The sequence below is a fragment of the Lates calcarifer genome, linkage group LG13 (genome assembly GCF_001640805.2).
Source record: "Lates calcarifer isolate ASB-BC8 linkage group LG13, TLL_Latcal_v3, whole genome shotgun sequence".
NCBI lineage: Eukaryota > Metazoa > Chordata > Actinopteri > Centropomidae > Lates > Lates calcarifer.
In genome coordinates, this window is record NC_066845.1 from 25,341,072 (window position 1) to 25,368,584 (window position 27,513).

At 42.1% G+C, this 27,513-nt stretch overlaps 1 protein-coding gene across 2 annotated transcripts in view; it reads right to left on the minus strand.

Moving 5' to 3' along the window:
* Positions 1 to 27,513, minus strand: part of bmp2k (BMP2 inducible kinase) — a 40,378-nt gene that overhangs the window by 4,503 nt on the left and 8,362 nt on the right. The window contains exons 2-15 of one of the 2 annotated variants that reach the window (XM_018673660.2): positions 19,355 to 19,473; positions 17,828 to 17,933; positions 17,062 to 17,204; positions 14,521 to 14,642; positions 12,639 to 12,720; positions 9,915 to 10,047; positions 9,466 to 9,569; positions 9,298 to 9,377; positions 9,022 to 9,170; positions 8,660 to 8,859; positions 8,411 to 8,572; positions 6,939 to 7,195; positions 5,862 to 6,028; positions 5,602 to 5,715 (exon numbers count right to left, since the gene is read on the minus strand). In XM_018673660.2, the coding sequence (XP_018529176.1) occupies positions 5,602 to 5,715; positions 5,862 to 6,028; positions 6,939 to 7,195; positions 8,411 to 8,572; positions 8,660 to 8,859; positions 9,022 to 9,170; positions 9,298 to 9,377; positions 9,466 to 9,569; positions 9,915 to 10,047; positions 12,639 to 12,720; positions 14,521 to 14,642; positions 17,062 to 17,204; positions 17,828 to 17,933; positions 19,355 to 19,473 (1,938 nt within the window). Of the gene's footprint in view, positions 1 to 5,601; positions 5,716 to 5,861; positions 6,032 to 6,938; positions 7,196 to 8,410; positions 8,573 to 8,659; positions 8,860 to 9,021; positions 9,171 to 9,297; positions 9,378 to 9,465; positions 9,570 to 9,914; positions 10,048 to 12,638; positions 12,721 to 14,520; positions 14,643 to 17,061; positions 17,205 to 17,827; positions 17,934 to 19,354; positions 19,474 to 27,513 lie in introns of both variants that reach the window. The other variant, XM_018673659.2, reaches the window with a different exon arrangement.

Here is a 27,513-nt window from a genome sequence, read left to right on the forward strand (position 1 = left end):
GATTACACGCCGCCTCTGATCTCTCAAAGATACAAATAAGTGGTGAAAACACGCATGTGATTGTTCTTGTGTCTGATGGAAGATAAAATCTTTTAGAAACGTCTGAGAGCGGAGAAAACACTCAGAGAAAAAGTCTCATCCCTCACGCAACGATGATGATTGGAGCCGGACTGATTTGATAAAGTAGCGTTGACTGAAGTGAAAGAAAATGACTGTTTCATTATGGAAAACACAGTAAAATGATGATAATGGAGTCAAGTGCATAAAATACTGGGAAGACAAACCTCCCGATCGAAATAATTAAAAAAAATATCAATCCATATATTTGGATTATTAATTATTTAAGTCATTAATTGAGTAGAAAAAGTAAAATGTCCCCTGGTTCTAGCTTCTCTTACAGGAGAAATTCTTCTTTTTCTGTTTCTGTGTTTCCATTTTTATTCCATTGTAATCATTATAAAATTTTTCTACTGCAAGTTGGACAGTTTGTCAAATAAAATTAAAATATTTAATAATATAACGTCAATTTTTTTTTTTCCTATTTTGACATCAACAAATTAGTAATTTTTGTCAAATAAATTTCTGCTTTTAATGCAGTTTAACATGTCTTCTGTTTGAAAGGAAGAACCTAACGCCTTCTATTTTATTCTAATATCTTCATTAGATTAACTTTCCAGATTGATGTCAATGTCTTTCCACTTTGACACAGAGGAGGATTCATCACGTCTTTGACGAGGAATAATAAAGTCACACAGTTAAAGGATGATGAAATATACTGTACATATAAAAAGGTCCAGATAGTTGGTTGCTATGGTTGTTGTTCAGGCTTGATTATCAGGATTAGATGGACTGAAATATCAATAAGCAGAGTAAAGGAATTATCAGTAATCAGACTGAAAGTGTTGTAAACGAGCTGCTCTTTATATTTAATCCAATAACATCTTGTTAATTGGATTATCATTCTAACAGCTATTCAAAATATATATACATTTACATGTACATGTCACGGCCCGACTAATAAATCAACAGGATTTTTTGCAGTATAAATGTGAGGTGTGTTCACATAGCTGAGGAGTTTCTCTCCTCTGATTCTGATCTTTAAAAAAAAAAAAAAAGCTGCTAATGTCTTCACCATCTTTTAAGACAAACTGATGCTTCTGCTTTTAGTTGAGAAATTATATTAAAGACAGGAGGAAACAATGAGGTGCACAGCTACAGAAAAGCAAGAGGGAATTTAGGTCATGACACCTGTAACTGAGCCGTTTCTAAAACATTTGGAGAAGAAAAAAACAAAAACAATTAAATTAAAATGTTAAAACTGGTCATTGGTCATTATTAACATTTGTTTTGACCATCAGCTTCCCTGCTGCGTGATTAAAACTGATTAAGTTTGAGACTGGACGACAGAGCGCTCACATAAAGACAGCCATGTTAGGAACATCTTGCTCGTGGTTGTAGTGGTGGAGAGACGCTAAACTTTCCGATACTAAAATAAATAAGAGCTATAAAAAAAATGAACCAAAGTGAATACTGATTTTGAATGTGTTTTTTTATTTATCAGTAACATTCTATAAAGAAATACATTCACACTCACAGTATGATACAGGACCTTTTACATAGTCTGCTGCAAAAAACAAGATATGTATCAGACAACTTATTGATCTATAGGTTGTATTCTTTCTGCAGGAGAGGTACCAGGAGCTGCTGATATCTACGACTAAATCTGAGGAGCTGTGACATTTTTCAACACTTCTACTGAGAATTAGAAAGTGATCTGGGGGCTCTAATTCCTCAGCAGAATGTAAAGCTGACCAAAAAAAAAAAAAAAAAAAAAACGTCTTAAGACAGAGAAAAAAGAAAAGCACAGAGAACTTGCAGATGTAAACAATATATAAACAACATATTCAATGTCTATGTTTGCTTGTTCATCCCACAAAGCCTGGGGATAATGTTTCATGTTTCCTTGCACTTAAAAAAAAAAAAAAAAAAAACGAAAATAAAGTGCAGTTAATGGCTCTGATCGTTCCCTTTCACTTTCTTTTTTTTGTTTGTTTTTTGGCTTTGATGGTTCACCTAGTCCGAAACTATAAATGCATCCACCAGTACACATGAACAAGATGTTTCTGAGTATGGCTGTCTCACTAAATGAGAAATGAGTAGAAACAACTCAAATAATAATAAAACAACAATGAAGCAAAGTTTGTTTTTGTTTTTTTTTCTCTCCACAAAAGGCCCGATAAAAAGCAAGCAGTGACATGAGCGGAAACATGATGTGGAACAGAAGCATCAGGCAACATTAACTGTTATCTTTAAACTTACCTTTGGCTAAAGTACGTTTAACACGTTTGTACAATAATGTGTATGATTCATGTCTGCACGGATGACTGAGATGGGTCGCTCTCACTTGCTGCTCTAAGGCGGAAAAACAGCAGCACAGTGAGGATCAACAAACATACAGCCCTTTAGGATTGTATGGATTAAATAATGAAAGGAAGAAAAATCAAAATCAAAATGTTCACCATTTTGACAGATATTATCAGCACGCTCTCGTCAAGCATTCCTCTCAGCACAAATTAACATTTACTCTACAGGATGTGCCATCAGCCAGTTGTGTCAGCATTAAAAAATAATAAGAGATGTGTACTCTAAACATGGATTAGAGTAAAGTTCTGTCAGTTCTCAAAAAGCTGATCTACAGAATAATGTTTCAGAGTATTCAGACTGTTAGCTGCAAACTGGTTTTAAATTTGAGAGTTGAGGGAACAAAACTGCTGCTCCGTTCTGTTAAATAACATTAGCTAAATGTAAAAGCTGTTGGTCAGGTAAATAAAAATGCGACACAAAAGGCACTTTGTATCTACAAATGGAAACCCGAGCGACTGCCGCTATAAAAGAAACCCTTTAATGCTCTAGAAACAAACAAAAGGAGGAGTTGGCTCAAAATGTGCAGTCACACCGCCAGCAACTGTCAAAATAAAAGTTAGAAGCTTTTTCAATAAAGTGATTTTATCGTCTTTCGAATGTTTCTTTTGGCACAAAATGAGACCACGGTGCAACAAGGAGTCACCAAAGTCAGATATTGTTTAATTCCACCCACGGAGGCTGTAAAATCTAATTGCTCCGTGTTGGCTTCTATTACCTGCAAATAACAGGAGTCTTGCAGGTTGAGCGCTTGTCTTAAGATTTTGATCAGATGGTGGGGAGGAAAATGCAGTCACAGCTCATTTCTAATTCTTATTCAAAAAAAATGGCACCTCCAACGTCGCATCAGCCGGTGAACTCTGGGTCATTACACGTCACGCTCTGATTGGTTGGAATGTGGGTCGTAGCAGCGTTCTCACTGTGAGAATTTAGTTCTTTTAACACCAACAGAAAATTAAATTGACACAGGCCACCAAAGATTTGTGTCAGCGTGGACCAGAGCCGCCGATCCAGACTGACGACTGAAGATTTCAGGTTTCCAAAAGCACGATCGAGTGGTTTAAATGATAAAAAACTAAAGCTCCTGTTGCAGCAGCTCAAAGTAAAACATGATGGATTTACACTAACGACAGGGTGTTTTAAAAGTTGCTGGCAGCGTGTTTGCACACTGAGGGGAAACCTGTACCTGAAAACTGACGCACTGTGATGGCACAAACACAGGAAGCTAAAAGGCTGATCAAAAATTACATTTTTTCATGCCAGCCTGAAAGGAATGACACCCAGTCCCAACAAAGTGGGTTTATTGAACATTTCTGGGTTTTAAATTCAGTATATTTATATATATATATGTAAAAGAAAATCCCTTCAATCTGTTTGGTTTCTTTTTTGGTTTTTCCTTTGATCCAATTTGAGCTCAAATAGATTTTTATATTCATTAAGTAACAAGTGAAGACAATAAAATATTTCCACACTTACATTCAAGTGCTTAGAGGGTTATATTGCATCATTATCTTGTCTTACTCTAAACTGTAGCCACTGGACTTTGCATTAAGCCTGCATGTCTAAGGACATGAGATGAATTTACTGTAGAAAAAGAAAGAAAATTTCTCTCGCTCTCCTCTAGAAAATATCTAAGCGTTTTAGCGTCGATACCGTTTATCATTAAATATATCCTATGAGTTACAAACAGCGTTTCTAAACTGCCTATCAAAACAGTAACCAATTCACATTTATGGAGCAGGAAGAGTACAGAGGCACGAAAGCTTATTGCTGCCACCGATGTAAATATATGTAGAAATACTGCACTTTGATATTCACATTGTTATACCAAGGCTATGATCTGAGCCGGGGTTAAACCACATGCAGGCCGACGGGTTAGTTAAGCCGAATGAGAACTAATTATCATCAGGTTATATCAGAGTGGGCGTTAACGTCGGTAAAGTGCACAGTCCACACGAGAACGTTTGAGGCTTCTTCTGTAATTTGTGAGGAGTCCTTGCATCGCAGTGTGAATGGCTGAAGAGGGTCAACAGTGTTTTTATGTAAACAACGGCAAAGAGCCACGACTTTGGAAGTTCAAGTCTTTTCTTACCCCAGCTGGGGTGGATTAGTACCAGGGCTGAGCGATGTTTAGGTTATGTCTAATTAGGACGTACAACGAATGATTTAAAATCTACTGAACGAGCCTGAGGAGACAGGGACGAGCTTATTAGATTATTAGACTGGAATCACCTGGCAGTCTCAGGGGACTTTCACATCAGGGACCTGGGCCCAGATCAGAGTCCACTTGACCCCAAAGTCCAGTTTGTTTGATTAGTGTGAACACACTCGGGAGGGGCAGGATTAGGGACACAAACCGACGCACTAATAACTTGTGGAAACAAATGTCACAAAGAAAGCCATGAGCCTATGATTCGTTTTAATTAGACTGCCTGTGTGTTCGCAGTAAGGGACAGTTTCAACATCACTCAGCCCTAATCAGTACCAGCCATGTTTCTTGTTCTTTACGCTGACGGGTCGTCACTTCAGCCTCGTTCTGTTCGTATTGCTTTTATCGCCGATGGAACTACAGCAATTTTATCCGCCTGTGTTCCCTGTTGGACACAGTGAGTTGGAAGTATTTTTATATACTGAAAAAAAAAGATGGAATTAAACACAAAGTGTCTCATTTTATCATTTTCGTAGTGAGACCTCTGTGTTTTAGTACCTTGCTCCAGTCGTTTTGATCTAGACAGGGAATTCAACCACAAACCCTGGCGTTAGTTAGTGCCTTGCTTCACACAGGGAGCCATAGAGGAGACTCAAACACTTCTCCCACCTGACTTGCATAAAGGTTTGTTACAGCAAGGCAGTCATAAGTGATCACCACCGAGGTCAGCGCAGACTGAAAGTGGTTTTGGTGCTTCACCGATGCACCTGCAACACTTCTTCCTGGTCTAGTCACAGAAGAGCACCTTTTCATGAACAGATAACAGAAGCACGTCTAATCTGCTGACTGACAGTGGGAAACAGAACAAAAAATCTGACTGATCACTGGTTGTTTTTTTTTTGTTTGTTTGTTTTTTTTTTAACTGCCCCCACTGACTGGACTCAGGTGGGAACAGGAGAGGGCAGAGAGAGGGAGGGGCAGGTGGCTCCACAGTGTTGGGTCCTCATGGTAGAGACTCCTCTAAGACTTGCCTGCGCTGGCCACGAACGGGACTGAGCCGAACAGGTCCTCTGGAGGGAGAGGCTTGGCGGCGGTCGGCTGCGGTCGGTCCGTTTCCACACTGGCTGTTCTCTCCACCGGTTTGTCTGTATGTGGGAAGTCCGAGAGAGAAGAGACTTAGATCATCTACAGCTGAGACACCTGGGGAAGGTTTTCTGAGTGAATAAACAAAAAGTTAATCTGCTCAGAGCAAACGTTTATCAGTGAAGAAAAGAGTAAATGGGTCACTTGCTTGCTCTGAGCATGTCGAACTCCCGGTCGATCAGCTCCTCCTCGGTCAACTTGGAGAAGTTGTCCTCTCCGAAAGGGTTCCAGCCCGACATGTCGGGGGGGTTACTGACTGTACTGTTGCAGCTCTGAGAGGGCGGGGTGATCCCATCTGAGGCGAGGAGAGGGTTTCTACTGTGGAGGGTGGACAGTAAACACAGTGCACAGATTAATGACGAGGATGAAGGGTTGAGAGATTTATGATCTCTCTCTCTTTAGAGCAAAGTCCTGGGAAATAAAGCTTCACAAAACAAAGAGAACTCTACATTTATACAGTAGGTAAAATGACAAACATTTTAATAAATAAATTCTGTCTGTTTTTCTTTGCTCATATTTACTTTTACATTATATTCCTGTCTTTGTTTTAAATAAGAAGCAGCTCAGTAAAACACAGCTGTTACAAAGGTACAGTTTACTACATGAGGGGGATATGAGACATGCAGTGTTTCTGCAGGTACTTTCAAAAATTGAGATAAAATATGAGACAGATATCACTGATAAACTCACAATTAATCGACTCCATGATTTTGAAACCAAAATAAATTAATAAATAAATCAAAATGTGGCTGAATGTTCCAGAACATTTCCAGTCTGAGAAACTTGTGCTATGAATTCTGACAAAATGAAATACTTTAGTGTGGTTTTGTCATCTTATAACGAGACAATTTTCCAGTACCATTGGCATTATATATTTTTCAATGCAACTGGTATTCAAAAGGAGATAATCAGTTGGTGAAACTGAAATCACGATGCTTTATTGTTGAGAAACAAACGCTACAGAAGTCACTGAACTTCTGGTTTCATATCAGCTGACTTTTATATTAAATTATGTTTTAATGGTTCTATAGGTGTAAGTAAATACTAAAAACCTTACAAGAAAAAAAGTTGAACCCTGTGTAAGTGTTGGAGAAATTTGTTTGATTTGGAAGATCCACAGATGTTTTTAACAGGCTTAACAGTAAAGACCAGGATGAAAAATAACATCTATACTTTGGTTTCATTCTGAACCAATCACTCATACGATCAGTTCAGGTGACGTTACCTGGGGTTAGTGAATGAGGGATCCACAGGTGACAGTCCCCCCATCTGACCAGGTCCAGCTCCAGTTCCTGCGGTGGGTGTAGTGGCGCTGTAGGTCCCCAGTGGGATCTGGAACTCAAGAGGGGAGGACATATAGGGGAGAGGCTGCTGAGCGGGATGATGCTGCTGCTGCTGATGTTGTTGTTGTTGTTGATGATGTTGATGATGCTGTTGTTGTTGCTGCTGTTGCTGGACAAAAGCCTGTTGGTACTGGTGCAGCTGTTAGGGAAGGAAGAGAGGGAGAAGAGGGGGAAGGGAATGAGGGACGGACCTTTGATTTCATGGCGCACAAATGATGGCAACAAGATGATGAGATGTTGTTAGAAACCAGTTCTGGATTTGGAAAGCTGGGGACACAGTGGAGGGGAGGGATGAGGGAATGAAAGTCAAACAGCGCGTAGGACACCAAACTGAACAAATGAACCAATTTCCAAGTGCAACATCATCAACCATCTGTCTTAACACGGGACCACCAGAGGCTTTCAGTGTGTGGAACATTATGCACCATCCAGATCTTTTAATATAACATATAAATGAGTCCCAAGTTACACTCAAGTCGGCTACCACAGTTTCTCTTGGTTTTTTTAACAAGGAAAAAGAAAAAACGTTGCTGTTGTGCTTTTAAAGAACTGTACAAATGTAGATGATCCGATGTTATTAAAACATATTACAAATTTGCCGTCACTTAGCAAAGTTTTTATCATCACAATAAGGAGCAGGTCTAAGTTCACGAAGCAAAACGCTGCTTTTTAAAACATTTAGCAGGTTTCTTGGGAATAAGAACAGTAATTTCGAGAGGTGCTCTCTTCCCCTGTCTGTGAACCGCTTCATATGTCAGGACGCAACGCAGAGGAAAACTGCTCGATTTCACCCTCTGTTCGATCCCCTCGTGGCTTCGCTCAGACCAGATTGCCTCTGAAATAAAACAGATGGTGCGCGTTCGGTGGGAAACAGACTAAAAATTGCACCGCCCTAGCAGTGTGCATTTGGAGGACCTGTGTTTGTCTGTTTGATTCAGTAGCTGTGTAAATACTAGTTTTCTGAATATTTGGACAGAATCAGTAGGAAGTTTGAGCGTCTGCTTCCAATGCTGCTTGGCACAGACGTGAAGCGACTCGACTGCAGAGGACTGGCTGCCAGTGTTTGGAACAGAGAGAGCAATTTTAGGCCATTCTGACATTAAATGAAATATTCATCTCCGTGTTATTTCATGCTGCGTCTCCATGTGTTTCGCTGTCATTTGCTCAAACTATTTATTGCAGTTTTGGATAAAATCTTCTGCTCTGAAATTCTGTCACGGTTTTTGAGTTTGAAGCATCTTCAGATGCTTGAATGAGCTTTAACGCTGACAAAAGTAAAGTCAGTTTGATGGACGTCAACTTTAGCACAGAAAAGCAAATCAAATTCGAGGCTCTGACCTCTGACAGAACTCACCATGGCTGCGTACTGAGCCTGAGCCTGAGCCTGAGCCTGAGCCTGGGCCTGGGCCTGAGCAACCTGCTGCTGGTACATCGGCTGCATCATCATCTGCTGCTGCTGCTGGAGCAGGGCCTGCTGCTGCTGAAGCTGGAGGGACTGCTGCACCGCCTGTTGGTACTGAGGAAGATTCAACATTTGAACATTTCCTCTTAATGACACTTAGAAAATGAAACCACCAGATAAAATCAGCTGAGCTGAATGTACCTGGAGGTATTGGAGTTGCTGTGCGTTAGCGTGTTGCTGCTGCACTGCTTGTTGTTGTTGTTGTTGTTGGTGGTGGTGATGTTGTTGTAGCTGTTGTAGACGCAGGTCGCCAGGCTGTAGCTGCTGCAGGACTCGGTGCTGCTGACTGCTGGGCTGAGGCTGGGGCTGCATGGACGGCTGCCCGGAGCCAGGGGTGGGAGCTGAGTGGACGAGTTGGGATTGATGAATTTGTTAATTTGATAAATAGATACTCACATTGGATCTTCAGGTGGGAAGCCAGGTTTTATTTTTCTGTGCAATCATGTACAAAATGTGTAATTTTCTTATATCTGTAGAGGGTTACAGATATAAGTTCAACAAACCTTTCTGGCCGTTGCTGACGGGTGCTGAGGGCATGGTCATCTTGACAGGGGTGACAGTGTTGGCGAGGGGCAGGACGTTACTGTTGGCAGCCTTCGGCCTCTGTCTGGGAGCTATCGATGTTTCCGTCGGGCCGACAGAGTCTGTTATCCTGGAAAGACGGAAGCAAAAGTTGTGGTTAGGTTTTCCTTAACCGTCAGAAATGAGCTGTCGCTCTTCATGTCTGGTGTATGTCCAGTGGTTGTTAGTATAAAATAAGAAACTCAAAGTAGCAGTACCTGGCTTTTGTCATACTTTTCTTAGCAGCGACCTCGCTGGCCGTTAGAGGCTCTGGGAGCGACGTAGGGATAGGAGAGTTCTGGCAAAAAACAGCAGGAAAATTTTGTCAACAAGAAAATTACCACAGAGGCTAAAACCACGCTGATTGCTTCGTTCCAGTGACTTACAAAGAGATTTGGCACTGGACAGTCTTTTCCAGCCAACTTGAAGGCAAAGTAGGACACTTGGTAAATGTCTGGTCTCTTCTCCTGGTCTGGTTCGAGCATATATCCTGGAAAAGACACAGGGGTTGTTTTTATTCGTCACACTGCGCAGCAACAATACTGGCTGATTTATTGCAGTTGACGTGCATCTTCTCTCTTTGGCCACTTGGTGGAGCCGTTGGTCAAATAATGAAAAAAGGAAGCTCCACGGCTGCATAGATTTGGGGAAGTGAAATAACTTGAAAGCAAACAAGGCTGCCATGACTGGTTCAAACTGGTGTGTAAATCCATAACCACAGAACTAAGGACAGTTACAGATCAATCTGCAGCAAAATATATGAGGTGAAAAATAAAAAAAATCAGTCCAATCACTTCAAAATCAACTCAATCTGTGTTGATCCACCCCGACTTACTGATTAAGCAGTGCAACTTGAAGGAGAATTTGGAGTTATCTGGAACGATAAAGGTTCCGTCACATATGGCAACTTGACTCTCCCCAAATGGAAGTGCGAAGAAACACAGCTTGTACAACAAGCATCCAAGTGCCTGTGGAGAAAACAGAAACAGTCTTGAAAAACACCTGAATCTAGTGACTTTCAGCGGTGAGTGAAATATTCAACGCCTGTGCCAAATGACACCTACGTTCTGATATGATATTTGATTTCATATTACATTACCCTGTGTGCTGTTATTTCTACCAAAAAAGCCAAATGAATCAGCGTAATGTTGTCAACACAGCTGTAAAGGAACTTCGCCTAAATAACACTCAACAAAAGATTATGAATCAAGTTGAAAATATACATGTTGAGAAAGAGAAACCTCCACACTATGTAGGAGTTTAGGTACTTCCCTCACAATCTTTAGGCTATTAAGATGCAGCCACAACTGAACAACTTTGCATGAAGGTTTCTAAACTTAATGTTCAAGTTGTTTTGAATTAAGGGAGAAAAAAAAAAGTTTTGCTCTCCCTTAATCAACAGAAGATACAGGAAGTCGAGACACAAACGAGCCTAAACATTATGACCACTCGTACAGGAAGCAAGTTATGTTGATTATCTCGTATTAATGGTGGATGTCAAGGTCTGGCAGGTATTAGACAAAAAGTAAACAGCTCATTTTTGGCTGTGAGAGAAATGGGGGTTTGTAAAGACCTGTAAAGGCCAAACCAGCCAGACAACTGGGTCGAAGCATCTACGAAACAGCGCAGCTTGTGGGGTGAACCCAGTCGGCACTTATTGGACTTGCTGCTGAAGTCTTGGTGCCAAACACCACATGGCGCCTTCAGAGGTCTTGTCGAGTCAATGCCTCGGCGGGTCGGAGCCGTCTTGGCCGCACATGGAGGAGCAACAGCATATTAAACAGGGGTGGTAATAATGTTTTTGGCTCATCAGTGTGTATGTGATTTAACAAGGAGGTATAAGAAGTAGCTAGCTGGTTAGTTTTGTGTTATAAGTACAATCTGTGCTTTTTTTTTCAAAGCTAGAGGGAAACTTACTCATCACGTTCAGGAAATAAACATGCAAAAACAGACTTCTGCAGCCACTTAACATGTCAAGTGCAGTCTGTCCTAGAGGGAAGTGAAGCCCTGACCCTGCCAATGCTGTTGCCTTTCTTTACCCACTGAGCTGCACAGGACGAGAAAGAATTAATGTTCCTTATGTCACTGGCTAAAAAAGCTGCTTTTAAAAACAGGCCCAGAGTCTGCTCCCCTGGCAATATGGCTGTCCAAACAAATCCACATGCAAAAGTGCTCAGCTCCCGAATCATATATTCAGTCGGTGCTATATTTGGCTCGGGCATCTTTTTTGCTGATGATGCAGTTGGAGATGAAAGAGACTTTAGAATTAGCCACTGCGCTCAGGGAATGTTTTTCTTTAAAGCGCTCTAATCTGAAGACAGATACTCCTCTCAATTCTCCACTCGACGAGCTAATCCAGTCTGATATTAAACTCCTAATCTGAGTCAGCCAACCCCCCCCTCCCTGCAAAAAATCCATGAATAAATGCATGTGACATTTGTGTGAGGGACAATCTATAAAACAACAGAGCGGCTAAACATAGAACAGGAACTGAGAGCACGGGGGGATAGTTAACAGGAAGTTGGTATTTTTTGTTGTATGTCCTGCAGTAGTTGTCATCCTACAACCAGAGGCCAGTTAAACCATATTCATATATTATTCATATGCAAATGTATACATGTACATAAATATTAGGTGCAGACTGGCAAGAGCATTAAAGTAAATGACAAAAGGTGGGTTTATGACAGATTTAAGAAGCTACAGGCAGACAATTTAACCAGAGCCACAATAATAAATTTTTAATAAACTTACAACTGCTGGTCAAATGTTTTAAAACTCCTAATCCTAATTTCCAGTTTTTATTGAAATTTAAGCAGCTCACGTCCAGTTAATAACCTTAAAATGATACAAATGTCAGCGGTAAACTTCCCAAGTTAGAAAAAAAATGTTTCCTGGTAGCAGGTTTCCTGCTACAAAGGAAGTAAACGAAGCTTTGGAAGTTAATTCCTTTAAAAATGGAGGTGCTCTAAAAGTTTTAACCAGCAGAGTAAATATATATTTGTATTTTTAGTTCCTGATTCAAAGATGTAGAACAACAGAACATTAAAAAAAAGTGCAAACAAGGTGTCCCATCCACAGCTACATCTCTCTACGTCGGCTGTTTAAACTCCCTGGGTTTGTGGTGCATCAATTTACACTGCTCCTCAAAATGGCTGCCGTCCAAGCCCTTCTTCCCGCCTCTCTGCCTCGCACCTTCAAATCAGCCGAGGCCCGTTTCACAGGAGCTTATCGAGGTCCTCGAGCAAGCCTAATTATCTCAAAGCGGAGGGAAAATAGAGGAGGACAGGCAGCGGGGAGGGAGGAAGAGGATGAGACGGGAGTCCTGGCTTTGTTGTGAATGATGTTGCTCAATGTTTTATGAGGGAAAAACACTGTTGGAGAGCTAGTGGAGGCAAACAGCCCAGGGCGAGCCAGGGAGAGAGACACAGCGCCAGAGAGAGAGAGAGAGAGAGAAGAGGAACCTGTCGGGGCAGAATGACGCCGAGGACACAGCCAGGACAAACCAGCCCTGCAGGGTGTACAACACACACACTAACACACATGCAAAGTAATATCTCACCCATATATCAGCTTTAGTGGTGATGGCTTTCCCTGCGTACAAGTTGATCATCTCAGGCGCCCGATACGACAGGGTCGTGTACCTGTGAGATACAGCAACAAGAAGTCGTCAATAGCAGATCAGTGTTCAAATGACTAAGCACCAGTGGAGCAAAGTAACTGAGTACATTTACTCAAGTTCTGTATTTGAGCACAACTGTGAGGAACTTGTTCCTCAAACCACATTTAAAAAGGGAAATGTATTTTTTTACACGTGGATCATTAAACCCGCAATAATTGTTTTGGGGGGTTTTTTGGCCACGTAGACGCAGCTAAAATAAGTGAACACATAGTGATGTTGTTAGCAAGCACTTTATTTACACAAACAGCAGTTAGAGAGCAACATTATTATTCCTCTGGAGACCTGATTCTGGCCACCTGATGAATGTAAAGCCATAACTGACTCTTTTTTTAGCTCTGTTTTTGGTCTTCACCACCTCCCAAGGGAAATATCTGGCTCTACAGCTGCAAAAGGTTTTTTCCCCAAACAAAGAATAAATGCAAAAGTGTAAAAATACTCAAATATACAGGAGAAGAAGCTCCACCACAGCCAGTCGCTGACATATTTTCATGTGGATGTAAATGCCGGATCTCAGGAGCCAGAGGACCAACCATCACGATCCTTTGACCCAGAGCAGCCTCTAACAGTGTGTGATTGTGATGCCTTTACTCGCTGTGTGAAAGCTCAGGAAAATTGACCTCCTTTCAAAAAACTGCATCGCTTTCTCGCCCTGTAGTATTTGAGTTATGTGTGAAAGTCAAAGCAGCTGGTTGTGTTTGGAATAAAGTCAGCTGAGCTATAAAAATGTGAAGACCATGTGAGTCACTGCAGTTCACAGGTCTGATGGTTTCTGTATGACCATCACGAAGGAGGGGAGTTAAACATGCGGTCGTATACTGCCGATAAGCACCACACATTCAACTTTTATTGCAGCTGTAAAAGTGTGAGAGTTGACCTGCTGGATCTGACTGGACTGCTGTGATTTGACGCTCCACACAACGTGCAGAGGCTGTGACAGCAAAGGTGCGTCACGTTTATCACCAAAGGATCAACAGCGGTATGATTGTTTGCAGTCGCGTGGATATCTGTTCCCAGAGTGAGGTACGAGCTTACTCTTCTGCTTTGTGGACAGAAATAAACAGAGGCAGAACTGCAGGGTGCCTGCAACACCCTTTATGACAGCAGCCTGGCATCGTGTCAAGTCTGGTTTGGTGATACCTTTACCTCAAATACATCTCCTAGTCAAGTCCAAAGAACGGAGGAAACCCAGCAACTAAATTAAACTATAAATCTATTTTGTGCTTTTTTTATTGTGTTGAAGAAGTGTGAAGTAAAACCAATAAATTATTATGAGGCAGTTTCTTTGTTTATGACTCAATGTTTTGCACATGGCACAGATCAGAGAGTTGTATTGTTCTTTGTAATTTTTCCTTGTGTGTTGGTGTGAAAACACCAGGGAATCTGAGGGTAGTTTTAAATGTCTTATGGTTATTTTTCAGTCTCTGAATGTAACTGTATTAAAACTGTCTGAAAATAAAGTTTGGAATAATTTCTTAATCACCTGCGCTCTTTCGTTTGAACAGTCTGTGTTGCTGCCTCAGTCTTTTTTTGGACTTGTTGGGAGGCGAGCTTTGCAACTCTGTTAAAACTTCAGTAACATTACAAGAAATTTCCACCCCACAAACCCATGGTGTTGCAATAAACAGGCATTAGTTTGACTAGTCAGTGGCATTTGGTTGTATAAACTCTGCCTTGATGGAGCTCAGTAACAGGCACTTTTGAGGATCACCACTTGGACAAGTAAAAGTAACATGTCTTTCACAGATGAAATAAAAAAACGTACTTCTTAATCTCGTCCTCCACAGCAGTAACTCCGTCTTTATGTGGCAGCAAAACCTTGTGAGTGGCACTTCCAAAGTCACACAGCACATAATTTCCCTGGTCGTTCAGCAGGATGTTTTCAACCTGGTGCAAAGGAACAGACGGAGGGTTTAGATTTTAGTCAAACTCTGTGACGTGACAGAGTATATATGTGCAATGACAGATGATTTAGAGACAGTGTCGTCCAGTAACAGAGCTGCAGCCCCTGAACCTTTGGATCGACATTTTCAGCCCAACCTACATCACCCATGGGAAGGGAGAGTAACAGCAGCAGATGTTGAGCATGAAGATGCAGACGAGCCGGTATGTTAGGAGAGGAAAGTTAAAGTTATGGCCATTTTGACAGTGTTATGACTGCAGTTTTTTGGTTTCAAACAGCTGTGTGTGTTTCGAGGTTTCAAATTTTATATTTTAAACCTGCTCAGACAGTCACTGTGTGTCCTCTGTGAGTGTTAACTTTCCAGATCTAACCCAACTTTATTTGTCCAAAAAAGTGCTGGGGGTTTAGGCAGTGGGTTCCAGCTGCTAAAATTAAATAAAATAATCATTTTGAATCTAGCTAAGCACCCTGCACCCTGTATAGTTGCGATTGAGATGCATCGTGCAAAAGTTAAATCACAAAGACATCGTCCGTGACTCTGACAGATGAACAAACAAACAAATAAGCCGCAGCTCATCCCCAACTACACCACTGCAAGCTTAGATGACAATTAGATGATAGAGTCGCTTGTAAAAACTCACAAATCCCACACCCACGCACAAAACTCTTTTAATACACAGCGATGAAGTAGTGAGACAAGCTCTCATTATAGTAATTCAGCACCAGGAGTCTCATCATAGCTGTTCTGTGGCCTGAGAGACAGAGGGCAAATTTCAAAAACAAGTCAGCCTGATTTGGTGCTTATTTGCACGTTATCAGATGTGTTTCTTTTTTGGAGGTTTCGAGCCATGGTTCTTGTTTAACTAGGGCCACAGCAGAGAGATTACCACGCCTTGGTAATCACATAAAACCAGCAAAAAAGGGTGTGAGCAACGACTGGGTAAACGATGAAGGCAGGTGGAGGAAAGTAGCAGAGAGAGAGGAAGAGACAGAGAGAAAACAAGGAGAAAAGAGGGGAAACAGAGAGGACAACAAGGTCATAAGATGTAAAATATGAAGAGATCTGAAAATAGAAAGTCAGTAAGGTATTTTGTAAAAAGAGACCAAAAGGGGGATCAGGAGAAAAAGATTTGTGAACTGTCCAAGGGAAAACTGAGCTAATGAAAGCAACACAGAGTGTCTCAATACTGTTGACAGCTCAGGGTTAAGGGGCTTTTTTTGCACTCTCACTTTCCCTGGCGATGCGTGACTGGGCCTCCATGGTCTTTTGTGTCCCTGCGATGTTATGTAAGCCATGTAGGCTGAACAGATAGACAGCGAACAGAGGACGGGCCTGTGGAGCTGAAGGAACCGCTCTGTTTAGAGGCTTGTCCAACTGGACAGAGTACAGCAGCCCACAGATGGGGCACTGAGGAGAATTCAACCAGGGTGGGAAATCACCACCGGGCTCCAAGCATCACCAAAATGAGGGTAAATCCAGCTCATAGCCACCTTTGATTTAAAAATCCTCTCTAAAAAACATAAAGTTAGCTACATTTGGTGTAGTAGCTACAGTGGCCTGTGCAAAGAGCAAGAGAAAGAGGAAAAGGAGGTGGATGAGCAAAGAACAGGGGAGTATCAGACGAGAGGAAGGAGAGGAAATAAGAGAACAAACTGGCAAAGGAAGCGGGGGAGCGCAAGAGGAAGCAGAGGAGTCAGAACGAGCAGTGAAGTGAAACCAGCGCTCTTTCTTCTGCTGACCAAGCAGATTTAAATCATTTGACTTTTTACAAACATCATCTGACAGAAAAACACAAAATTCCCAAGTTCCTGTTTTTGATGTCGTCGTCATGTTTGGAAGATCCATCGCTGTTCCTGTTTCAGTGAGGGGGGATATTGAGACATCTTGTTTGTGGGTGACACACTTCTCTTAACCACTGATAGTAAACCTGTTCCTGATTCCTGGAATTTTGCTTTTTTGTTTCTTTTGTTTTTTGCTTCTTCAAGACCTTTTCAGACCTACTGGTTGTGAAGAAAGTAGCAGCTACAAAGCCCTACCCCTAAAATCAACATCTATGAGCCATTACACTGCATGTTTAGACTCTGGTCAGAGGAAGTCAGTGAGCTGGCAGGTTGGGTTTTAGTGTGTTGGAGTTAGTGCTTTAACAGCAATAGATGATTTAAGTTATTTATCAACCAGAACTTCTTCAAATTCTGTGGTTCCAGCCTCTAAGAAGAAGAGGAATTTGTGCTTTTCTCTGTTAAATATCTCTGTAAATTGAAAAACTCTGGGTTTTGAACTGCTGGCTTGACAAAACAATATGTGTTGGGCATTTTTCCAGCATTTTATAAACTAAAAGATCCATCTAACTGCTGGATTAGAAGAAGAACAGAGGGAGGAGAGGGAGGGGAGAGTCCCTTCACCTTTAGGTCTCTGTGGATGACGGGCGTCTTGCATTGGTGCAGGCGAGCCACGGCCTCACAGGTGTCACAGAAGATGTGAAGGACCTCGGCCTCGCTGAAGCCCACATTCAACCGCTGGTTCATCTGCTTCACCACCTGACCCGCTGCAGGAGAGAGAGCACAGCTTTAGGAGGCAACACAGTTCCTGCCAGCATGTTTGGTGTTTGGTGTTTTGACCCTCGCGCAGTATTTTCCAACTGGGACAGTTTTCCTGTTTAGGTATGTTTACATTCACACTCTGAAGCTGACCTAAATAAGATTTCCACTGAAGCATATGGGACCTAAACGCTTTAATCTTCTGCTGTTATCACTGTTCAGTCATATTTTGTGTGACCTTAACGAGAAGACACAAACATTAAAAAAAGAGGAAATACCACGAGATGTTTGATAGTATCTTCATTATAACGTTTCAATAAGTAAACTAAATACATCACCACGTAAAGACCTCATCTAATTCTCAGTAACCAGAGTAATGTTTACATCTAAACTCGTCTGATGAGGGCAAAAGCTCTCTAAATAACCTTCCAAACAGACAAGCTGAGGCAGCAAGCTGCTGCGATCGATAGAGAGGCCACAAGGACAGGCGCAGCAACAAATCATTAACTATTAGATATAACTTTTGTCCATGTGTCACTTTAACTAAAAAACAGATAAACTAAATGTAGAGAGTTGGTGAATTTCCAAAAGAGGTCACAGATCATTTTATTTGTCCCAACAGAGGCCGTACCTTTACAGTACTCCATGAGGATCAGGACCTCCCAGACGCTGTCCGACACGGGACTGATCGTGGAGTCCAGGTAGCCGACGATGTTTTTGTGGCCCGACAGCTCCTTCTGCAAACGGGAAGAAAAGATGAGAGGAGGAAAGGAACACGCTGGGTCCCACTATACAAACCTCCAAAAACATAAAAGTACAAGGTAGCTATTGAGGGGATTACAAAGACATGGATTGTTTGCTAACGCACTTGTACATGCTGATGAGTATTCATGTTTGGACTTGTACTTGCACTGTCTCTGCTTTATTTGTTCAGCAGGGAGAGGCTGATACTCAATGCACAAACGTGTGTCTTCATGTCTTTTAAGCAACAATAAATATAAAAGGCATTAAAAAGGGCAGACTAGTCAGCTATGTTCGAGAAGCTACAGATTAGCTAATAAGGTTCAGACCACCAGAGAGAAGAAAAGCTTAAATTTTCCCCTATGAGTCTCTGTGACATTTGTTTACACCTCCTCCTGGTTTTACTGTGCATGAAGCAGTGAGACCAAAGAAGAAATACGGCCTTAGAGAACACACCCAGCTGAATTCGGTCCAGCCTCGTCTTTGCAGTCAAGCTACTGTGTGTCGAGAACGCTTTTTGTATTCTTTCATGTTCTTACTCGGTGCTGATCTCTTAACTCCGCTAATCTTTCTTAACTTGATTATTTCACTGGATTAAAGCATCGCAGAGTTACTGTTTGTCAGGTTGTTGAGTCCCGGCATGAGAAGAGAGACTCGGCTGTGTGTTGTGGAAACCGACACTCCTAAGGCAACGTCCCCGAAAGGCCAGAACTGTGTCAATGTGTGTGGGTGAGTATTACACATTGTCCCAGCTGATGAGGCAGTCAACAGACACACAAAGCTGGCCAAACAGCTCAGAGTGAGCTGTTCACTGACACACTGGGGTCAAACGTTCAAGACGAGACATCTGCTATTGTCCTACATGTCTGTTAAGTTACAGAATGAGAATATAATATACAACACCTTGAACTGTCTGTGTAATAAATGTATCTGTCAGTGGAAAAACAGGGTGGGATTGAAAGACGAAATGAAGCCATTTATATGCACCTTACTTTTATGAGAGCATGCGTCTTCACAAGGGCTCGTGTCCCATTTGCAAAGGGAATTATGCGCTTAAATTAAATACCTGAAAACTGAGAATGCCCTCGTGAAATTTTCAGATAATGAGCACAGCGTCTTCAAGTTCAATTTAAACCCTCTGTGCACAAAAAGTGAGAGGAATCTGTTCTCCAGTCGAAAGGAAATGACGGAAGGAAATGAAGCTAAAAGCACGAATCAGTTTGACATTAAACAGTGGCGTATAAAGGTTAAGCTGTGGTAATATTCTATCTTAATTACCGGTTTCATGATTAATATTAGTGTAAGTAAAAAATATTGTGCAATAAGTGTATTCAACGTAAAGCAGGAAGACTTCAGCTGAATTCAGAGATACCATCTCTTCAACTACAGCAACCAAATGTTGTGATGCAGCTCTCACCATGATAGTGATCTCCCTCTTGTAGACGTTCAGGTCCGGGACGTTGTTGACATACATCCTCTTGAGAGCGCAGCGGACGCCGCTGTGCGTACGAGCCAGAAACACCACCGAGAAGCCTCCTGGAAAAACCCCAGATGATGAGTTAGCATTACCTCAGAGCGATTAAGAAGTTATCTTATGGGGTAATAGTCATGAGGGGTTCAGACAGAGGTGTATTACGTGGAAGAAACTTGTTTTTGACAAGTGAGAGCAAACTTGGTAATGCTCTCATAAGATTTTCGTCTTTGCCTTGCATGAAAATTAACTTGTTATTTCATGACACTGACAACTGCAAGGACATATTAGGGTCAAGAATGAGATAAGGTGCTATACAAATAAAATTTGACTGATTGATTATTTCCCCACACAGATTTCTGCTGAGCTGCCCATGAGTAGACATTTCATGCTTGTGTGGTCCAGTTGTGCTGCTCAGTGGAAGACATATGCAGATTGTTTTTTAAAAGGCAGATAATCAAAGATTCATGAGCTGATATTTTAACAGCAGCTAAATATCTTTTCTTGGATAAGTAGTCTGAGCTCATTTTTCTTGCACTGGCTTAACTCCAGCTGGGTCTAATCCTGGAGCAAATGCAGCTATTCGCTTTGTAAAAGTTTCATAAATTTCTGGTGTGGGACTCGACTGTGTTGTTGACAGAGACAAAAGGTGTTTAGCTGGGTGCCAGTAGCTGCTGTCACCGTCCTTGTGTGCGTCTCTGGGTGAAAGTACATGAGCGCTGTGACGGAACGGTCCTGTGTCTCATTAGAAGGGGTTCACTGAGTCACTGAGTGGTGGGCATCAAAGTCCACCGACCAGAGAGGAGAAAAGAAAACATCTACAATGGGGCGCTTGTTCTCTAACGAGTTACCTTGGGTCAGCTGAAAAACAGCATGGATTTGGATTGGGAGGGTAGTTAAAGTGACCAGTGGGCACAAAGGCCTTCATTGAAGAGTCCATCAATGCTAAACATTTAAAACAAATCTCAGAAGTTGTGTTGTTGTGGGGACAGTGCAACATAAAAAAAACCCCTTCGCCTCCATGCAAGTACAAATAATTCATGCAGGTTAAACGTGTGTTCCCATGGGGACAGCAAACAGAAGATAGACGACCTGAAAGTCAGGCAAAGCAAACATAAACAAACTGAGGCATAATGTTTGCTTGTATGTTGTCACAACAGCGTGAGTTACTGTAGCACGCCTTATCAGATTAGAAGGGGTGACTGATGCTGTACTGCAGCACAGAGGAATGAAGACGCACACTAATGAGACAAAAGATAACCTGCAGATAACAGAGCAGCAGCTGATAATAAAGCAAGGAGGAGCGTTTGATAGTATAAACATAAAACCAACATCAATCACCAAAGTTTTTCAAAAACATCTTTGAATCCGTGGCATCAGATTAGCAGCCGTGAGGTCAGGGTTAGCTGCATACAAAAAAAAAAGCCAATAAAAATACTGCTGAGTGGACAACAAGCAGCTTATAAAACATTATGCTGATGCTGCTGAAATGGGCCACATACACAGAGAGGCATCATATAAACACAGGAACAGAAATGTGTCAGGGAATTAGCTTGAAATATCTCTGATGCAGGTGGGAAAAAAATGAATGAAACAGGATGAAAAGACAGTGTTTGCTGCAGTTATGAATGGAGCTCCACAGACCTGCTGCTGCTGCCATTTCAAAAACAGATAAAAACAGAGACAGAAATTCTGCCAGGACAAAGAACAAGAGCCAAAGCTGTTTACACCTGGATGCTGTTCATTGATTTGCCTTGGTTTGGCACTGCGTGCTAAGGTCAGCCTTGATGGTCACTCCAAACTGCTGGGCCGGGCTTAAATTGATTTCCTCTAACAAGGAAAGTGGAGTGCAGAGCCATCCAGAGACTTGGGGGTGGGTGGGAGTGAACCTTCAGGCAGGAAAAAAGAACTGAATCATATGACACAGTCTTGTGAAAGAACTGCTTTTAAAACAGCAGGATGCACTCATTTCCCAAAGACGTTCTGCAAGACGAAGCCTAAATCATAAGTGATGCAGATTTCACTTTATGACCCTGGCGTAAAAAAAAAAAAGAAAAGAGGACGTATGAGTCATCCTGTGCAAATCTCAAGCTTTATGTGCTGCTTTGACACAAAGATGTAGGATCGCAGACGTAGTAAAGATCAAACTTGAGGCAACAATGTAGGCAAGAAGATGTGGGGGTTGCTCAGACCGGATGACAGATTTCACAAGGCAAAATCCATTTGCTCGGGCAAAGGGCCAGGAGGCTGAAAAGAGCAGGCTGTTTAAGCATGCATGGACAAGAGACAAAGGAGCAGCTAACCTTCACTGAAAAACACAAAAAAAAACTGAACAAACTGGAGAGCTACACTCAACATCCTAACAACCAAATCCACCGCCACGGTGTTGCCTTAAACCCTGATGTTTTGTGTCACGTTCACTCAAAAGTGCACGAATGACACAAGTGATCTCAGATAAGATGTACTGATTAAAAGATTGTTCCTGTCTGAAAAAAAAGTGGAGAAAATAATCTCTCGTCTTGGATGCATCTCAAAAGGTGCTCCGACTACAACTTCTCTCATCTATGACGCGCTACAAAAGTTCCACTGTGAGCCGGGAGAGCTCACAGCAAGGTCAAGGTGTGTGTTTGGAACCAGGTGAAATAGATGACACATCATGACAGGTACAAGCAGGGATGCTGTGCCAACTCACATCTTTAAAACAACAGTCTGTGATTCTCTGGCACTAACTCTTACCTGTCTGAGTATGTAAGAGAAGGAAGAGGCCTCAGCCCAGACCATCCTCCCAAATGCTTCATGTCTGTCTGCTCTGGTACTGATGGAGGCCATATGCTCCAGGATCAGGTTCTCACTAAATCACCATCCTGAGGCCCTTTTGTTGCCTCTCATGACTATGCCAGCCACGGAAGTGGTACGCTATTGAGTGTATTATTCTCCTGAGTAGCTCTGGATGGAATGATTTGTTTTAGAGGGGGCTTTGTGCTCAGCATACCAACTTCCTGGACGAATGAGGGGAAAAGCCCCCCCCCCCCTCACTGTACAGGACACCGGCTTCAACCTGTGACAATGACAACGCTGTCTGTGACTTAACTGACACGGGCTACACGGATGCGAACATTAACATCCTACAACAAACAATGTGCTCGGGTGAGGAATGCAAATACCATCATGTGTACGGGCTCAACAAAAATAACAAAAACTGGCTGGGCTCGGCGAGAAGGATGACCACAGAACTGTTTTTCTACTAATGATGGTGTAAGAGAAATAACTCACCGAGACTCTACATCAACAACTAATGAAAAATTCAAAAACACATCAAACACGACTTCATCCCATTGATCGATGAGATCACTCGCTAAATGTTTTCTAAAAAAACTATTTTTATTCAGGACAAGTGGTTCTCAACTGGCTGTAGCTGATTAACGGGTGCAGCACGGTGAACTATGACAACACAATTTATTTCACTGTCTGTTTGGAAGCTTTTTCTAAATTAATTATTAATAGGATGCGATGAAAATGGGCTCCGATAGCAGTTCAATTCCTGGCTTCATTAAGCTCAGTGTCTTAGAAATACATCGAGACAAAATGAACATTACGACACAGTTGAGTTGGGTGTCGACCCTTTTTTATTCCAGGTGACGGCCATCACATCTTACATATTATTGACTAATTTCTGACTTTTGTTCTTGTGCAGAGAAGTGTAACTGAGTCCTTTCACTGCTGATGGGCATGTCTAACTCTGGTACTCAGCGCCCATTAGTCACATCTCACTGTTATTGTACCTCCCCTCCGGCCTGTCTGTAAGCTGAGGGGATAGAGGCACTTCACCGTGAGGACATGGTCAGTTGTCGGTGACAGTTGGGAGGAAAACCCCTGAATCCATCAGGCCAAGAAGAAAGGAGGGGAGAGGAGGGGGGGTTACTGACATTAAAGCCTGGTACTAAGCGAGGGCTGTAATTACTGGAGAATTTTCCCCCAGCCCTGCATCCAGCGCGAGGGACCCTGACATCACTGCAAAGCCTGAGTAACTAGGACAGTCACAGTCAGCCCACATGACAGCCTGTGGAAGAGGTTTGAAAGAGGATCTCAACAGCCTTTTTGCGAAACAGATACTCGGCATGCCTTGTGATATAAGCAAGGAAAAAAAAAAAGCTTCAGAAGTGGTAGAGGAGTGTCTCAATGAAGGAGGATTAGAGGATTAAGTAACAGGCAGCAAACAGAGATGATACTTTTACAGTTTCTGATCGGGCAAAAGGCACAGATGTTCTTCCTCTGAAGCATGATGTCATCTGTGATAACAGACCACTGACCGTCTTTTTCTCTCACTCTGTTGGTTTCGTTCTGCCTCTTACTTTTTAACCCACAGCTTTATTCTTCAGCGAGTGCGACGTCTTATCTTGTTAAAAAGCTACAAACTTAAGAACGCAGCTCAACTGAAAGAGCCTCCTTCAGCTGTAGATGTGCTTTTTTAAGAGGGGAAAATGCCATTTCTTTTTGAGAACATTTGAAGCAGGCTGAGGTATTTCCTCCTGGAGGCCCCCATCCCCTGACACGAACCCACAACACTTCCCCTACACGTCTTCATAGCTGTTAAAACCTGAAGATGAGCATAACTAGCTTTAACTAAAGTTGCATGTGGTTGCACTGTGTTAGAGAGAGCGTGAGGGATCTCTCTCCTTTGCTTAATAAGTCACATTTTCTACTTGAAATGATTCAAATGAGAAACCAGGTGAAAAGTACAAGTTGTGCTTTGCAGAGCTGTTCACTGTTTTCTGTGCCTTCTCTGTGCCTGCGAATCTTCTCTTGGCCTTCTTCCCCAAATTCCCCTCGAGTGCTAGTTCTTAAGAACTGGACTTGGAAAGGGATCCCCCCCCTTTTAGGAACACCCCCTTAAAAAGGTTTCAAATGGCTTCATCCACTGAACTAAAATGAACAGAAAACACTCCAGTAGTAATATTCCTAAATAAGACGTGATCCACTTTAATTAGAGCTTCTTCTTTACATATTTTCTTCTCCATCTTTAGCAACAGATCAGAGCTCTGCACTAATCGCTGCTGATCAATTGAGCTGCTAGTGTTGTAATCGTCAGCCACTCTGGAGCAGAAACTTGATATGTGTTGATGCTCATGATGACAGTAATAAAATCCATCTGAAGTGCTGTTCATACAATAAACTTCACAAGATATCTAACTAGCAGACATGAAACCAAATTCAAAATAAAGCTTTTCCAGATGATTTCTTCTGTGATATAATTTTAAATATTAGCTGCCCTGACTGGAGGCTCCATCACCTTCAGTTGTCGGACTGTAACTGCATTCTTCTCATGGACTAACAGGTGCCATGTTTCCACAGTAAATGCGGGAAATGGATTTCCATTTACAGGCGTCAAGGTCTTTTGCCAGTTTGCCACGCTGTGCCAGCTGCTCTTGCTAATTACCAATAAAGACTTTTTGATCCCCAGCGCTTTAGCAAATCCTCTGAGATTTGGTATTATACAGGCTAATGTGGGAAGGACTTTTGTTCTTCGGCTGATTAATGTCGCAGCCAAACATGCCATTTCTTTAGAGTGAACCTGAAGCTACATCAAACCTGGAGAAGTCAAGGCAGCCACATGCATATGTTTCAAAATGTCTTATTTTCATCTAAAGCCCAAACATAAAGTATCCTAGCCCTCCTCACCCACTTTAACCCAGTTAAGAAATGTTGCTTCATCGGTTTCACTTCAGTCCTCAAAAGTTACACTATAGCAACACTCAGAAAAGCATCAGTGGCATAGGTTGTCGCCCTAAAAATAGACATGCACTTGCTTTTAGCAAGCAGTTGAGAGATTCTGCACTCTGTGAGCTTTTTCCTGACTGAACACCACACCACCTTGTCATTTTTTCTGGACCTTTCAAGGTAGAAAACTTGCCGTGACTTTTTTTTGACAGACAAAGATTAATCTCCTTTCAAAACTGACATATTCTGACTCATGTCAAGTTTTTGTTTTAAACTTAACTTTAACCTCTTAACACTTGTTCTTCATCCCTTAGCTGGAAATGCTGCTAAAACTTGTGTCACCTTAGTGTCCTCCTCTAGCAAAATGTAGTATGCATGGCCATAACGAGAAGATAACCAAGGTTGCTTCAGGTCAGATATTTTTAAGCATTTGGAGGTGAAGGTGGCACTCTGCCAAAGCACAGAGGAGGTAGTGGGCTGCTGCATGGACTAAAATGAATGAAAGCTGCATTCATAAGGGGGGAAAACAGCTGATAACCTCAATCTGGCAAATGCTCCCAACATCTGGGAGTGCGACTTGGTCATAAGCAGCATGTGTATGCAGATCACGTCTCAACGTTTTATTAGAGTTTTCGAGGGCAGGCACGTTTCACTTTAACTGCACGGGGGTCCAGAACATATCTTAAATATGGATCGAGATTTGCTTATCATCCTCTAATTAAAGTAGAATCCCTGATCCTCTTCATTGCAGTTACAGGTACATCTACTCTGTATTCAGCACAACACCGCTCTCCCTCACTACAGAGAGGTCACTTTCAGCCGGCAAGTGACTTGTACATCTGTTTAGTACCAGTGCAGAGTTTGAGAGTCACAGCGTTGCATGAACAACCTCTGCCGCATTATTTCTTTCCTGTGACGAAGCACTGTCCAAAATATGTAAAGCGCAGAAGCAGGAGGAAATGGGGATTATTCAGAGGTCACTCTGCAAATTTTATATGGTTTCACTGATTAGAGCTGTACAATAATGTGGCAAAATTTGGATCTTAAACTCAGATTTAAGACTAAATAAACAAGATTACAGACATTTAATGTCAGCTTTCTGTTGCTGATACACGCCAGTCAGTAACAATAGAAGTAACATGATTGGAAACCCAACCCAAACATCTGCCTGTTACAAAAAAGGTCAGAGGGTCACATCCTCTGAGGCTCAAGGATAAACAAAAAACAAATTTCATGGAAATCCGGTCATTGGTTTTTAAGACACCTTGTTAAAGCGGAATCTGTTGCTTGAAGAAAGGTTAAGAGTCAAGGTCAGTTAACTGGCTAGTAGTAATGAAGAGGTTTTGACGGACAGAAGTACAGACAAACTGGACATTCCTAGGTCTCGCTGATTTCAGGGTGGTATGCAGTCAAACCTTAGCGGTGGTGTTCGATCAGTAAAGCTCCGTTAACAGAGAGATTGGCTATTTGCTGTTAAGAAGACCCTCGAATACAAAGCAGCAGTGGTAGAGAAGGAAATGTTTGTTAAGACACAAATCTAACTGACCCATCTCCCTCACAACACCCACCCTAAATCTGGTGTACACAGTAACTCCTACCTGGCCGCTGCAGACACAAGCTGTCAACCTGGACTACAACTCACCATGGACAGTTCTCATCCTTCCACTCAGGAGCCAATTAATCTCATTTCTACCCCTGACTCAGGTGAAAGATGCAAAGCACTTTAAAAGACAGATGCAAGAAGTTCTTTCTAAGAAGCAAGCCCATAAAAGGTAATATGAGGAGGTGCTGCAATGACTGTACATGTTTTTTTCCCCTCATCCTGGGCTTAGTGAGCTGGAAGGTTCTGGCAGTCGGCTCTCGTACATCTTACCTCAACAGTGTTTACAACTGAACCGACAGACACAAGTGGCTGTGCTTTAGAGGTTTTAAGATGAAATTGGGAGTGAGACGGAGGTGCTGCAGGAGGGGAAAGGATAGGTGAGGGTGGAAATTAAAAAACAACAGGGCCAGTTGTGAGAAAGAAAAGTCCTGGTTTAACCTGACACACAAAGCAAAAACAAAAGAGGGGAGGCTCTTTTCCAACTAAGAGACTGATGGAAGATTAACACAGCACCCTTTAGGCTGTGGGAAAGAGCAGTGAAAAGGTCAGAGAGGTCAAAGGGATAAAGGTACAAGTGCGCCTTTGGGAACATAGTGAGAAAAATGTTGAAAACAAAACACACAGAGGAATCATCTCCCATCTTGACAGTAGGAAATTTCGTCAATATGTCGCTGCTTTCAAGTTACACTAATGCAAGGAAGAGCAGGTGCCTTCTCTCTATTCCAGGTGGTAGTTTGAAGTGAAGCGGGCGTAGGCGACTGTTACACTGGACAAAAAACCCCTA